The sequence below is a fragment of the Pinus tabuliformis genome, chromosome X, assembly GCF_031772625.1.
Source record: "Pinus tabuliformis cultivar Carrire ecotype Pingquan chromosome X, CPIR1, whole genome shotgun sequence".
Taxonomy (NCBI): domain Eukaryota; kingdom Viridiplantae; phylum Streptophyta; class Pinopsida; order Pinales; family Pinaceae; genus Pinus; species Pinus tabuliformis.
Genome location: NC_142308.1, coordinates 63807422 through 63822596, shown reverse-complemented (window position 1 = coordinate 63822596; position 15175 = coordinate 63807422). Strand labels below are relative to the sequence as shown.

The window sequence follows — 15175 nt, the reverse complement described above, 5'->3', positions numbered from 1 at the left end:
TCGAATGTGTGTTGAGAGACAGTCCAGCCAGTCCATACAGAATGTGTCATCATGTTAAGTATATAACCATTCTCCTTTAATTAAAAATACCCAAGAAAAGGCTAATGAATAGATATCATTATCAACTTGGTTCTCCTTTATGATTAAACAGAAATAACAAAGAACTCAAAAGGAGATCTGCATTCTCCTCTCCTAGACATGACACTCCTCTTGTGACCACTGAATCAGTTTCCAGCTCTAGCCAACAAATAGAGAACAGCAGGTATAGAGTAAAATACTTCAAAATTTAATAACATCCCACTTTTTGAGAAAGGAAAGTACACAGGTATGTGAATTGTCCTCTTGACAGAATACAACCATAAAAGGAAACGTCCATAAAAAAAACCTCAAATCTGTATCCTCCACTTTCATGAGAAACCGACTGCACCCCTTAAATGGAGTACAAAACTATTTTTGCTAATGACTATGCCTAAACAATAGGCCACTTATTCAAAGGTATCTCCAATAGCGGTGCACTAGCAAACGTTTATCCTACACTATCATGAGAAACCTACTGTACCCCTAAAATGGAGTAAAAAAACTAAGTTTGCTAATGACTATGCCTAAACAATAGGCTACTTATTCAAAGGTGTCTCCAATGGTAGTGCACTAGCACAAAAATCAAAGATCTAAAATTCTCATATGATGATGCAATAATAAAATTGTGATGTTTGCCAAAAATTAGATTTAAATTGCACCAACTTTCATCTCTTTTTCTGATGACTTTGTGACCTCGTTGATAGCATTTGCCAAGTATTCAACATTGCCGGTAGTAACACCTGCCATACTGTTTTAAAAAGAAGCCAGTTAAAAACATTTTAGCTGTAACAAGAGGCAACATATTAAGCATAAGGAACAAAGGAGGAGCAAAGTAATAACTTAAAACACTCCCAATAAAACAGCATTCTTGATACACTACCTTATGCGGCCATTTCGTGTCATATAAATGTGAAATTCACTCGTCAAGCGGTCAACTTGCTCTGGAGTCATGCCGCTATAGCAAAACATTCCAATCTGCATCAGTATTAAGGATTAAGCAATTAGATCCAGTACTGCCAATACTAACGTTTAGGACACATTTTAACTTATCCAGAACATCCACATCACCCATGATTCTGTCTGTGATACAGCAGAACAGCCCCCATTATATCAAACCCTAATCAGCACATGCTTTATCGTAGAAATAAAGTTCTTAATGTAGTGAAACACGTTAAAAACCTGTTCAGTAACATGGTTCCAACTGAGAGGAGACCCCAGCTTTTCAAGGTTGCCTCGCAAAGCTTCTCTCATTCCAATAATACGGTCTGCCATTACCTGATATACAAGAACCTTTGCTTAGTACATGCAAGGGGCAGAAAGATAAACAAAAACACATTGAACAATGTCCACTATAATATGATAACCTGAGTGGGAAAACACGAGAAGGAAAATAAATCCATCGCAAAGACATTTCCAGCACGAAAGCAGAACAATAAAACCTCCATAGGTAAGGAGATCAACTTGACATCTGTGCAAGGATAACATGGTAAAAACTTTAATTTATTACCTTGACTTCCTTGTGCCAGAGAGCTTTGAGATCTGGATCACTCAGGATGGAAGATACAATAAAAGCCCCATGAACAGGTGGATTACTGTACATTGGTCGAGCAATCTGTTGAAGCTGGCTCTTAACTGCCACTGCCTGTTTTGCATCATCACATATAACACTGTTGCAGGCAAAAAAGGTGTTAAAAAAACCAAAAACAAATTAAGAACCAAAAACCTGAAACAAATATAAATTATCACATTTAATATTTGCATTGAACTCAATATTATAACAAAATTGCACCTCACTAAAATCATGTCAGAGTTGCAATAATCAAGCATACATTTGTATAGAAGAGATTACCCAGCAAGCACTAGGTGGAGACCCAACAGCAGGGACTCACCCTCATTAGACTTACACAGTGCAAGCTATCCCACTGGGTAAAATCCTCCATTAAATGGCATTCCCAAGTCATCTTCATGAAGGACATATAAAGAAATGATTAACACTTATGTAACAAAGAAATCTGCAAGACTGAGACAGGTGGTCTCAAGGACTGTATAAAACCATATAGAATATGTCTATTTCAGGACTGGGCATTGATTCCATGCTTGTTCAAAATTTTCACTCAATTACTCTCATGTAGTAGTGCATTTAAGACCTATTTGTGTGCATATTATTCAATTGAGATTCAACAAGATACTCCCCTGCAATATGTCAATTCACCAAACCATGAGTTAAAACTTAAAGTCGTCTAACAGGGAATTAACAACACTACAAGAAAATAGCTCTCCAAAGGAACCTATAGCTGCAAACTTGTTTGGATCAGATCAAGATCGACTGTGCGATCGTCAAATATTTGGTAATGTCAGAATACCAAGACTTACTATGGGGACCCACAATCTCAGTAAACTAACAATAAGAACAAAGCAAAGATACACCTAGATCTATTGTAAATTTGTGATGATATCTTGTGACTAATGTATTGCTCTAGACAAAGAGAGCGAAGGTTAAGCACAAAAATGTATTGTCTGCATGATTACGTATGAATGATACCTGGGACTCTTACAAGGCAACATAATAATACACCTGCCAAAGAATTTTAAAAAAAGGTGCAACTTACAACCAACCAAAAGTCAAGCCAAGTACATTGTTATACCAACCTAAAGAAGTTATAGAATATTATCCAGAATTGGAAATAACTCCAAAGCATGGGCCATTCAACAACATGTCCTAAAGATCACATTTTAACTCCACCAATTCTCCAGGTACAGGACCTTAGATGGCACCTTTGCTACATAATAATATAAACCAAAGTAACAAAAACATTATAGGCTTTGATTAAGGTACTTGCAGATGACATGGTTCAAATTGCATAGTGACTTGTTGACAGCACTACTTACATGTGTCAAAACTTCTGATTATAATCATGTCTCTGAAAACATTGAATAAAGCTTGAAGGCTACTAATTTTAAAGCTCCTTCCAACGGTTTTACTCCGTCTCTGCATTTAGTTATGAATACAAAAGGCAGGCTTTAATAAAATTACGTGGTAGATTACCTTTGCTTCCATTCTTTACTTAGATGCAGAAGGAAAGTCCATCTTAATTATAGTTTCAGTACATTTGACTTAAGGCATGGAGAATACTGTGAGTCTCATCTACGAATACATTGAGTGGATATTAGAGAAAACTGATGCTGAAGCTCCTTCAAATGATTTTACTCCAGTTCTGTTCTCTATGATGAATGTAAAAACCGTAATTTTAATGAAAATGCATTAGACTACGGTGCTTCAATTCTTAACTGAGTTAAATTTACTTTTATCTTTTAGGATAGACATTGTTATAGAAACCAAATGCAAATAAGTTGTTTTATTTGAGCCCAAGTGGTTAACTCAACCGATTGTCACCAACATTGCTGAGCATTGGCTAGTTCTGTGCCAGCAGGTGAATGGTTTGAATCCCCAATGCATGAGGGGCACTACTCTATGCTAGCAGATTTGCTAGGGCTACTGTACAGGAATGTAGGGAAGCATCCCGTGGGATTCCATATGAGGTTTTCCTTGGAAAAAAATTAGGTCTATTTGATTGGGATAGAAGAAAGTAATAGAAGAAAGTTTGATTTATTGTATCATTATTACATCTAAACTGTGGCCATGTAGTATCTATAACAAGGACTGAAGAGGGATTTAAAAGGAGGGATGACGGAAAGTAATGGGAACAGTGGAAAAGTTTCCTATCCAAATTTTGTGACAACTAGAACTTTTGCTACATGCAGAACAACATATAGTCAACATTCATAACAGGCTTGAATTTGTTAAGGTTGACCTGGTAGACTTACAAGTACAACAATGTCAAATAACTAACCATGGAGAAATAAGAGGAAATGAAAGTATAAAAATAATATCAACTGGTAATATATAAACAGATGAACACATGAGAAAAACAGTTTCCAAGCATTATAAAGGTAAATCATAAATGTATGAGAAAGAAGCTATTTTGTCTTAAGCTCAAAAAGGGCCAAACTGATTCAAAATCGCATTTAGAAGGTGATAATCTCAAAAGTGAAATGGTGAAGCAGTAACGGTAAGAAATCAAAATAGATAGATGTCAACTGCTTGCTTGTTTGCGAGAACACAAAGATGCCATAGCCTTATGTTCTGAACAACCTTCTACGAGAAAAAATGAAGATCAAACGAAGAAACTTATATTTACAACTAGTGGATCCTAAATGTTCATTCTGTCCTTTTATTAACAATCCAAATGCCTATATTTACAACTAGTGGATCCTAATGTTCATTCTGTCCTTTTATTAACAATCCAAATCCAAGATGAAAATAATCCACATGCTACTTACCATACAATATTTGCCCTTCAAAAAGCATTCCCTACTTCATGTACTATATCAAATACTTTCATTCACAAAGAAAACGAATTATTGTAACCCACCTTAGACAACCTACCCTCTGTCCATACAAGCCCATATTTTTTGCAAAAGATTGTGCACATGCAATCTGGTGACCATCCTCCAAGAATATCCTGATTGCCTTAGCATCTCTGTCCGTGTCACCACTTGCAAAACCTTGATAAGCCATGTCAAAGAAGGGAAAGTGATTTTTCACCTGTCCACATTTAACACAGACACATTGATAAGAAAACCAAAGGAGAAGTGGAATATAGGCAGTTCTAAGAAAACCACATAAAGTGCCACCCATCTATACCTTAAATTGATAAGAAATTTCCTTCCATTGCTCCTCTGTTGGATCTACACCTGTGGGATTGTGAGCACATGCATGAAGCAAGAAAAAGGAACCATTGGGAGCATTCTGTAGAGAAAGAACAAATGACAAGGGAAGAGAAGTCAGTCAATGGGTAAGATGTCCAAAACCTAGTGAACTAGAAATTGGCATGCTACTCTCTTCATCCAAAAGTCTGTCATTATATAATTCACGTTACCTTCACATCATCCATGAGAGATGCAAAGTCTAAACCCTTAGTCTCTGGATGGTAATAATGGAAAGTTCTCTGCGGTACATGGGCATCTCTCCAGATATTGTGGTGACTACAAAAAAGAATTATACCAACACTTTATGATTAGAAAAATATGTTGTGATAGGCATCCTTCAAATACCCCTTGTAACATGTAATAAAGGGCAACTGAACTGACATCAAAAAAATAGTTATTTGACCACTATATTTACCAATCATAAACTGCATCAGATGGCAGGCAAAAAGTTCACATAATTCCTTTATTACAAGAAAGTTTCTGACTGTGATAAACTAAAAGATAACCTTAATACCCTCTAATGAGGCCAAAACATTTGCCTGTAGGAAACAACTTAGTACAATTCCACCAAATTGCAGAGAAGACAAAACAGTACACATGTAGTTACTAACAATGACTTACTTGGCCCAGGTAGGGACCGGTATGTAAATCTGAGACTCAGGTCGAAACCGTTTCTGGAAGTCTGCAAAAAGACGGCAAGCGCCAGTGCCAGATAGAGCTTGGACAGCAGCAACACGCTTATCTTTCAAGACATCTGCATTTTCTCCATATGCAAGTTTGATAGAATCTTCAACCATCTTCACACTTCCTCCCATGGGTAGATATTCCCTGACATGTGACACAAAAATCATTTCAGTACAGCTATTTGCCAAAAATAAATTCACATGTTGTAAAGCATTACAAGGGAACAAGTTATGAATCCTGTATATTTGCACATTTCAAATTTCTGTTCCTATTCAAATTACATCTCGCACACCAGTTTCACCATGTATTTAATTCAAATTAACCTGGGGACAAACATATCCCCACCCAACTCCAGCACGATCATCTTTTTTCAAGGAAACAAATCCCTGGGCAAGCCAGGGATGCTTCCCCACATTCATGTATGACATCCACAGTAAACCCATGAGGTGTAGACTCGTAAGCCTCACACTCTGGGACCCAGCAGCAGACATTCAGACAGTTTTCTACAGCAGCAGAAGCATGCACAGTTGATCTGGGCACCTTCTTTACAGCAGCATATATCCGTACATCATCATAATCAGGGTACAGGAGCAGTTATAGAAGACGGGTACAACTCTAGATTTAGAGCATATGCATGCATATAACTCTAAATTTAGGGCACCAGCTTTAGATAGATAAATAGAGTTATCTGTCAGTTCTATATATAGCGCTGAGTAGTCTTATATTTAGCTGGTAGATAGAGTTGGATAAGGTTATCTCTCAGTTCTAAATAAAGCAGTTAATTCAGTTTTCTATTTAGATCAATTTCAATTTTGAGTTTGAAACTTTGATCTATTTTTTAGTTTGGAAACCCTAAAAGTACACACCCTTCTCAGTTCTATAAGAGAAATGGAAGAGGTACAGATTCAGCAATTGAGTTAGCAGTTAGCAGTTTACGGTTTTTCCTCTCACAGATTTTTCATGTTCAGAATAAATGAAATGCAGTGACAGGTTTTGTCAATCATCTATTAAGTTCAGTTTATTGTTTTCCACACCATGTGCTTATGGATTCTCGCATCTAGAGTTTGAAACTGTTTTTATAGAATTTTAGTTTATGTTGTTTTAGTTTCCAGTAGGAATTATATCAGAATGCAGAATCTATTTACCATGTGTTAGAAAATTTAACATGGTATCAGAACTTAGAAGCTGAAGGCTGCAATCTTCAAGAATGCATGCATGGAGAAAGGGCCTGTCTGGAGAAGATACCAGTCGGAGGATTTCAGTGAGCTGCAGCACATCCAAGCTTTAGTGATTGGAACAACAGTGTCAATAATCAGTATGTGGGCCTGTTGAGGGTTGTGAGTTGAGAAGACCTTATGATTTCAGTGATTGCAGAGTGTAGCTTGTTCTACAGAGCAGTGGCAAGTGGCAAGTCCCAGTATGCGAGAATCACTTGTTGGAGGGAGCCTCCAACTTCATGCCATGGAAGTTAAGATTACAGAACATCCTGGAAATAGCAGACTTATGGTACCTTCTGGAGAAGGTAGTTGTACTGCCTATAGACCCCAAAGATCAGGCAGAACAGGGCAAGAAGGCGGTAAGCGTAAAGTGAATACTGTTGGATTTGGTGAATGATCACCTGATCCCTCGTTTCATCAGGAAGAAGACAGCCAAAGAGATGTATGATACCTTGGGAACATTGTACCAGAGTGTGAACATGTCTAGGAAGATGCTCTTAAAGAACAAGCACAGCCTGACCCACATGAGCATGACAAATATAGTAACAAACCATCTCATGGAGATAGTGGAGCTAGACATGGTTGATGATGATAAGCTAGTTCAGATTTCTTTGAGTGGCTTTAGTCCACCCTGCCACAACTTTGTCCAAATTATCTGTGGGAGAAGTTAACTGACTTCAAGCAGTTGTGGGATACTTTCATTTGAGAGGAGAGTAGACTACATGTTTCAACCACATATGAAGATGTTTCAAACCTAGCCCTCACCAAGTAGGTGAGGTAGGGAGGAAAGAAAGGATCTAGTAAGGGTCAAAAAGAGATAAGACTCAGGGTATTCTAATCAGCAAAAGAAGGATTTGATTCATATCAAGTGCTTCAACTACAGCAAGCATGGTCATGATGTTTCAAAGTTCCACCAAGTTTTCAGGACGGGGGAGTGTGACATGGGGAACATGTGGAAGCACAGAATTAATAATCTGACAATGACAGGTTTTGACAGTTATCTTTTAAGTTCTCTACACTGTATGTTAAATAGATTATTGCATCTAAAGTTTAAACTTTAAAGCTGTTTTGATAGGTTTTTAGTTTCTGCTGTTTTAGTTTCTTGTAGGAATTATATAACATTGCATAATCTGCTTACCATGAGTTGGAAAATTTAACACCATTGCCTGCAGCTGAACCTGTTGACCCTTGCCAAAGGAAACAAACCTAGGTTGGTGATAGGAGAGCACAGTATTTCATCCAACTGAGCTACCCGTCAGGGCTCACATGATCAATTTTTTAATCGATACAGTTTAATTTATTTTCATGGTTGTACACATTTAAGTATGTCCTTGGGGATGGCCAATTGATCAAGAAAAACTGTTGTCCAAGACCATAGGCACTTGATTCGTTCATAATTCATTTGCAAACAATATGATTGTAAATAACAACAACACTTGACAACAAATTTAGGGGATTTCTTGTCTCCTTTTTCTGAGTTACCAGAATGAAGTTTGAACCACTAGGCTTCAAAGGGTGGAAAAGAAGAAAAAATGCATACACAGAACCAATTCGATAACAACTTGACAACGAAGCACTTACATGTTTTCTTTGCCCATAATACGCCGCTCAGCCTCGCGCACACATTGAAGAACCACTGGCTTCCCTTGATCATCGCGATACGCACCCTGCTCATACAAAGCCATGTTAAAAATGAATCACAAGCACACAGGCCTTTATGCAGTCGCTTCCGATACGCATGGCAACTACTAGCAAAAAATGGATTGGGTAAATCGCCTGAGACACCTAACATAAAACTTTTTCCTTGACAGCCCATGGGAAGCAATCTTTTAAAAATTTTCCAACCAAACCAGGTGCATGAGATAAATATGCTACAGTGAACTCAAAAAAAATGTTATACCAACAGGTCATTGGTTCCCCAAAAAGGCCAACTGAGGGTTAAGCTATGCACCAGAGTTCCCTTCTCGTTATGGTATGTCCCACGTGCATGGCATGAATTTCAAAGGGATGAAACCAAGTGAAAGGAATGAGGCCAGATGCAAGTCTCGTGTGGTTTCAAGGGAACATATGTCCCTCAGACCTGGCACCTAATCTGACGGAAGTCTTCCGTCCTGTAGTCCAGCTCGTTGGTGCATGTTTAATGAAGCACTTCTGAAGAGAAGAAGATGAAGAAAAGACATACCATATGCTTGAGGGTATGCTAAAAAGTAAATGAAGCCCAATTTAGGAGGATCGGATCGTGGTGCTAAGGGATTGTTTTCCAAAACGATTGAATCATCATAATTCTCTAGAAACTGATGGATAATCGCACCAAGAGAAGCGAGGTGAAATTTACAGGCCCGGTGAGGGTAAGGGTGGGGTGATCCATCAACTTTTCTTGTGTCCATCTGTGATGGTAAATTGAATCAGGTTGGTGCATTAGGTGGTTTGACAATAGCACAAGTCCCTTCCAAACCCAGATCTAATATGCGCCTCGATGTTGTGAATGTGAAGATCCATACTTCGAGTTAATACAAATGGGCCATATATCAAATAGCAGGCCAAGGTTTGGACGAGTTTATGCTAATCGTAAGGCTTCTCTGGAAAAAAATGCATCTCAATAAGAAATGGAGATGAGTTATTGAAAAACTTGGCATCGGCGAAAAAAAAATGCGGGGGATCATCATCTCGATAAATCTGCAACGTCGACAAAAAATGGGCCAAGAACAAAGTCAAAACTCGGCAAACAGAAACTCGGACCTGGAAATTTTGGCATCCTGAAAAACTCCGAAAAAGGGGGAAGAAATAAAACATTTTCGGAACACGGTTCAAAGGCAAACATCCTAGATTTTCTTTCAGACACTCCACCACTTATATAGCAATACAGTGTTCTGCTCATCTGCATCTGGCAGCTTAAGACAGATTTTGTAAAGCTATATGTAGGAACTATAACTCATTAACTTGCCCCGGTAATAAAAGTATCTATCACAATTGCATCTCTTCTAGGAATAGAAGAATGCACGACAACCCACTGGAAATGATCCTTGAAACACCAATAAAAGCCCCCAAAACCCAAAAAGAAAACACATGCAAAACCCAATCATGGCAATCAGAGCATGGTGTTTGGAGCCTGATTTATCTCATGAGTGCAGGCACCCAATTCACAAATAGCAAATTTAAACACCCACCGAAGGATTTTCTATTAGATAAGAAACACCAAATCAGAAATAGCCCGTGGCTGAAACCTGAGACCCAAGATAAGAACACTTACCACGCCAACATTGACCTTGCTAGGATCTGTATCTGCTAAAAAGGCTTCGGTGACTCCGAGAATGGGGTCTTTGGGAGCTGGCTCTACAGTTTTCCACCATCCAGAAGTGGACATCAATCTTATGCCCCTTCCCAGATTGGATCTGCTCATCGCAATCGCCATCGCCATAATTTTTTCCTTTCTGTTATTGCTGTGCAATAATATAATGGCGTATTGCCCCGTCCGCTGCCGAGGAGGATATATAAAAAGCTCCGTCACTTATAGAGCGGATGCGTGTGTAAGGCCACCAATTTCCTAAACGTGAGAAAGGTCCAAATTTCTGGTTTGTTGCGTGCGACTTTTAGAACTTTAGCCGAAGGTGGGCCTCTCATTTAAGCCATTAAAATTTAGGAACGACAACCGAAGAATATACTTCTCGTGGGTGGGTCTTAACGACCATAGGACTTTTTTAGGTTTTGTAAGGCATGTGTTTGCAATTGACCTATATTGTTTGTTTGTTCCGTGAAATTTTATATGGGAATTTTGTAGCCAAACAAATATATAATCTAATTTACATATTCAGTGGGATTTATGCACATTATTTGAGATGGTTAGCAGTTTAGTAGTCATTTGGATGGTGATGGTTAGTAGTCATTTGGATGGTGCTGAGTGGTTTGGGCTATTTTTGAAATTTAAATTTTCAAAGTTTTTTTAATAATTTATTTAATGTTTAAAAATAGTAGAATGTACTTAAGTATTTCAGTTATGAATATTTTTTATGGAAATGGTTATAGATGAATTACTTATTTAATGCAGTTGAATCTCAAAAAAATAGTATCTAATAAATGCATTGTGAAAACCCCTCAATACTTAAATACAAAAAAAGAGTGAAGGGAACTCTATTTGAATAGTTCATGAGGCACAATACTTGTTAAGGTTTTGCAAATGGGGTAGCAAGCTAAGTGGGCTTGATTGTGGGGAAAACTCCATAGTTAAGCGCGCTTGAGCCAGAGGAGATCTGGGATGGGGGACCTCCCAGGAAGTCCTAGTTACCGGGTGCAAGCCCCGAAAGTGATGATTGACGCTATGTGATTCATTTCACTAGTTTCAATCCCACTTCTTCACCCCTGTGAGCATCACCTGATGCAATGAGTGCTAAGTGGACTACTCAAAAATCATGAGAAATTAGTCAGTTACGACTACCTCTCATGGAAATGGTCATAGATGAATGACTTACTTAACGCAATTGAATCCCAAATAAATGATATCCAGTAGAATGTAGTTAAGATAGATTGTTTTTTATGTTATTTAGTTTATTAAAAGATTTTTAATGATACGAATTTTGCTTAAATTTAAGTGATCAGGAGAAGGTGGGAAAACTATTGACCACAAATATTTGAGTCTGCATGGTAGTAATAGGCAGAGCTCTGTCCTACCATAATGTCTTAATGGATAAAGGAAAAGGAATCAAAGGTGGGTTTCGGGCTCACACTGACAAGACAGGAGAAACAGGACAAGGAACCAATAGGGCGAAGTCAGCATAGAAGTCAGAGTCAAATGGCGAAATCCTGATGTAGAAAAGGGAGGGTTCGCAGAGAAAGGACTAGGGCCTGCACAGTTGAGCCTAAATGGAGCTTGCAACCCAAAGTCAAAGAAGAACCCTAAGGTGGTGCTCACAGATCCACAAACACAAGCCCACAAAGACCACATGAAAATGTATGCGTTGGTCTGCAAGTTTATGGGAATTTGGCGAAATCATAAAGTATTACGTACTTGGATTCAGTACGTATGAAAGCCCAAAGGGGAAGTTGACCTCCACCTAGGCTCCAAAGGATTCTTCATGGTTGTATTTGCTAATCTTGAAGACAGGGTTAGGGTCTTTGAGGGGGGGCTTACTTTCTTTCCTTAGTAGGGCTATATATGCAACCTTGGAAGGAGAACTTTACTCTAAAACAAGAAACATTCACCTTTGTTCCTATTTGGATCATATTATATTCTTTTCCTTTAGATTACTGGCTTCTAGAAACTATTGAAGCCATAGGGAAATCGCTTAGGCGCTTTTTAAAGTTTTCTAAGGCGACCCAATCAAGAAAATACACCATGTATGCTCGGATCTGTGTTGAAATGGACATATCAAGTGCTCTCCTAGATGCGGTAACCCTTGAGTTTCAAGATGAAATGTGGACACAAAACATCGACTATGAACAAATTCCTTTTAGATGTCAAAGATGCCATGAACATGGTCATCTCTTCAGAGAGTGCCCACTCAATGTTAAGACAAAGCAACCAAGAGTTTGTTCAGACAAGGACTTGGAGGGTTTCGCGAAAGTGGGGACCAAGGGGAAATCAAGAAGGAAGAAACATTAGAAGCCCTCTGGGGAAACAGTGAATTTAAGAACCGTTGTGAGGTATTGTCGAAAGAAACCCCTCAGGAGGAAAATGATCTTCTCCAAGCTCAAGAATCACAAGAAAGGGAAATAGAGATGCGTGATCCTCCAAACCATGAAGAAAGCCCAAAAGAACCAAACCAATCTCAAGTAAAGGAAGGAGATCTAGGCAATCCTACTCAATCTCAACAGCGAGATGAAAACATGGACATGACTCCAAGTGAGGCAAGGATAGAGGATCCAGATCTTAAGGAGATTGTGGAGTGTGAAGGATTAGATCTTCCCTGTCTATTAGAACAATGGAAGACAAAAGGAGTGGACAAGATCCCCAAAGAACAAATAGATCGGGTTCAATATTAATTCCTTACTAGAGAAGAAACCCAAAGGGGGGGGACCGAGATATCGCATGGCGAAGCAAAAAGTTTGGGAGTCAAATTGAGTGCCCAAAGCATCCAGGCTCCTAGGCAGGTTTGGCAGAAAAGAGGAAGAAAATCTAACAGTATCGCCCTCTAGGAGCTAGGAGCCCTTATGATAAACTCAAGTAAGATGAAATCCTAGCACCCTAACTCTTCCCCCCTCCTTTCCAATGAAAGTTTTAACATGGAATATATGAGGCTTGAATAGTCCAAGGAAACAAAGAATCCTAAAAGAAAATATGAAAACAGAAAACCCTGATATCATCTTCATTCAAGAGACTAAGTGTTTAGTAGACAATATGAAAATAAGTAGTGGGAATTTTTAGAATCGGTGTGATTATGTAGATATTGAAGCTCAAAATGTTGCAGGAGGAATCTTAACTCTGTGGAACCCTCAGAAGGTTAATCTTATATCCTTTGAATCTACTAGATACTCTTTGTCTCTAGTTATGCAATATTTTGGTTCCCCTTATCCAATTCTATGTACAAATGTGTATGGCCCCCAACGGATTGATGAGAAACTCAATTTCATCCAATCATTGGATAACCTTCGAAAAATGCACCAACTCTCGAAATGGATAATGGCAGGGGATTTTAACATGATCCTCTCCCTCGAGGAAAAAAAGGAGGAGAAGGGAAATTAGATCATGACACAAAGAAGTTCTAGAACTTGATTGACAGTATGAAGTCGGTGGACATAGAAGCAATAAATGTAATGTATACTTGGAATAACAAAAGAGGGGGTAAATATATAGTGGCTTCACGACTGGATAGATTTTTAGTTTCAGCGGAGATAATCCTAAAAGGAATCACTCTGAAAATCAATATCCTATATTGTAGTGGTTTAGATCATTGGCATGTTCTTCTAGATGCCCAAATCATGGGATGTCAATAAATATACCCTTCAAGTTTGAGGGTTTTTGGTTGGATCATCCCAACTTTGCAGACAAGATGAAAGAATTGTGGTAGAAGGAGGGAGAAGCGAGAGGCTCTAAGATGTTTAAACTATAGCAAAAACTAAAACAGGAGGCAAGATCAAACGGTGGAATAGACACAAGTTTGGTAACATCTTCTAGGCCAAAAAAGAAATGGAAGACAACATGGGAAAAACTCTAAATATCTATAGTTGAGGAGTGATATATTGACGAAAAAAAATAATGGTAGCACTCCCTTTAGAGGGAATGGGACAAAAGATGCAGACAGGAGGAAAAATTATGGAAACAAAAATCTAGGGTCTAATGGCTTCAGGAAGGAGAAAGGAATGCCAAATTATTTCACGAGACCATTTTTAAATTGTAGCAAGAAAAGGACTCATTTGACTTGTGCCTTAGTCAAATGGAGAAATTCAAATTTCCACATCAGCAGGATGACTTGAGTTGCAGTTAGCAGGAGTGACATGGCTAAGTCACTTAGTTAAGTCAGTCAATTCAAGTTTTTGGGCAAGAAGTAGAGTTGTGTGTGAGTTGATTGCTAAGATATAGCAATCTAGTGGAGTTATAGTTAGTGAAATTCAGTTATCTGAGCTCTAGTTGTGAATAGAGTCAATAGGAGTTCAGTCGAGTAGTTGTAATTGTTATTAACTCATTGATCTCTCAGTTAACTAGTCAATTTACTGAAAATAACCCTAGTCATGCATGGAATTTGAATTGCCTAGTTGAGTGAAGGAAAAAGTCATCAATGTATTTATTATTGTATACTAGTTGAGTGTATAGTTGTTGCATTGGAGTAGGTGATCAATTCCTTCGGGAATTGCCCAAGGAAATAGGGAAGTCTCTTATTTTTAGGGGCTAATTTCCTCAAGGATTGCGCAAGGAAATAGAAGGAAAGTTAAAGCCTATTTTGGCTAAGTGTTGGTCAGAGCAGGAGATCATAATTGTAGTGTAGGGTGTGCTTCATGTGTGAAGCAGTCATTGTAATTAATCCATATTCTTATTTGAATTAATGCAAAGCAACAGAGGGGTTTTTCTTAGTTGGGTTCCCCTATAAAATCATTGTGTTCCTTGTGTTTTGATGGCTACATGTTATTGCATGTGTTTCTATCGTGTGTTTTCCTTTCTGCGGAATAGTATATAAATGTGTGTCTCTTGTTTTCAGTATAAATTCATTAGCAGCTGCAAATTTTAAGTTATTTCTACATGGTATCAGAGTTATTGAAAACTACATAGAAACCAGGTTCTTGATCAATCTCTCAAGAAATTTTGAATAGCATATTTGTGGTGTAGGTATTCTTTAATGCATGAACAATGTCTTTCAATGGATTGAGGCTTGCATATGCATTGGAGGGCACTTCAAATTTGATAGCTTGGAAAGACATCATGGAAGTTGTGTTGGATGACAATGGAGTATTGGAGTACACACATTCATATTCCAAAACCAACAACATCATATGCACAA

The 15175-nt window shown here is 38.2% G+C and overlaps 1 protein-coding gene across 1 annotated transcript; it reads right to left on the bottom strand.

The window, feature by feature from the left end:
- Positions 1–265: 265 nt before the first annotated feature.
- Positions 266–10333, bottom strand: ASP1 (aspartate aminotransferase 1). Its single transcript, XM_089449727.1, has 10 exons — positions 10000–10333; positions 8331–8416; positions 5470–5676; positions 5019–5124; positions 4784–4888; positions 4512–4684; positions 1586–1745; positions 1258–1353; positions 959–1053; positions 266–826 (listed from the first exon to the last, which is right to left on the bottom strand). The coding sequence occupies exons 1-10, from the start codon at positions 10165–10167 to the stop codon at positions 727–729; spliced, it is 1296 nt and encodes a 431-aa protein (XP_089305853.1). The 5' UTR covers positions 10168–10333; the 3' UTR covers positions 266–726.
- Positions 10334–15175: the final 4842 nt, after the last annotated feature.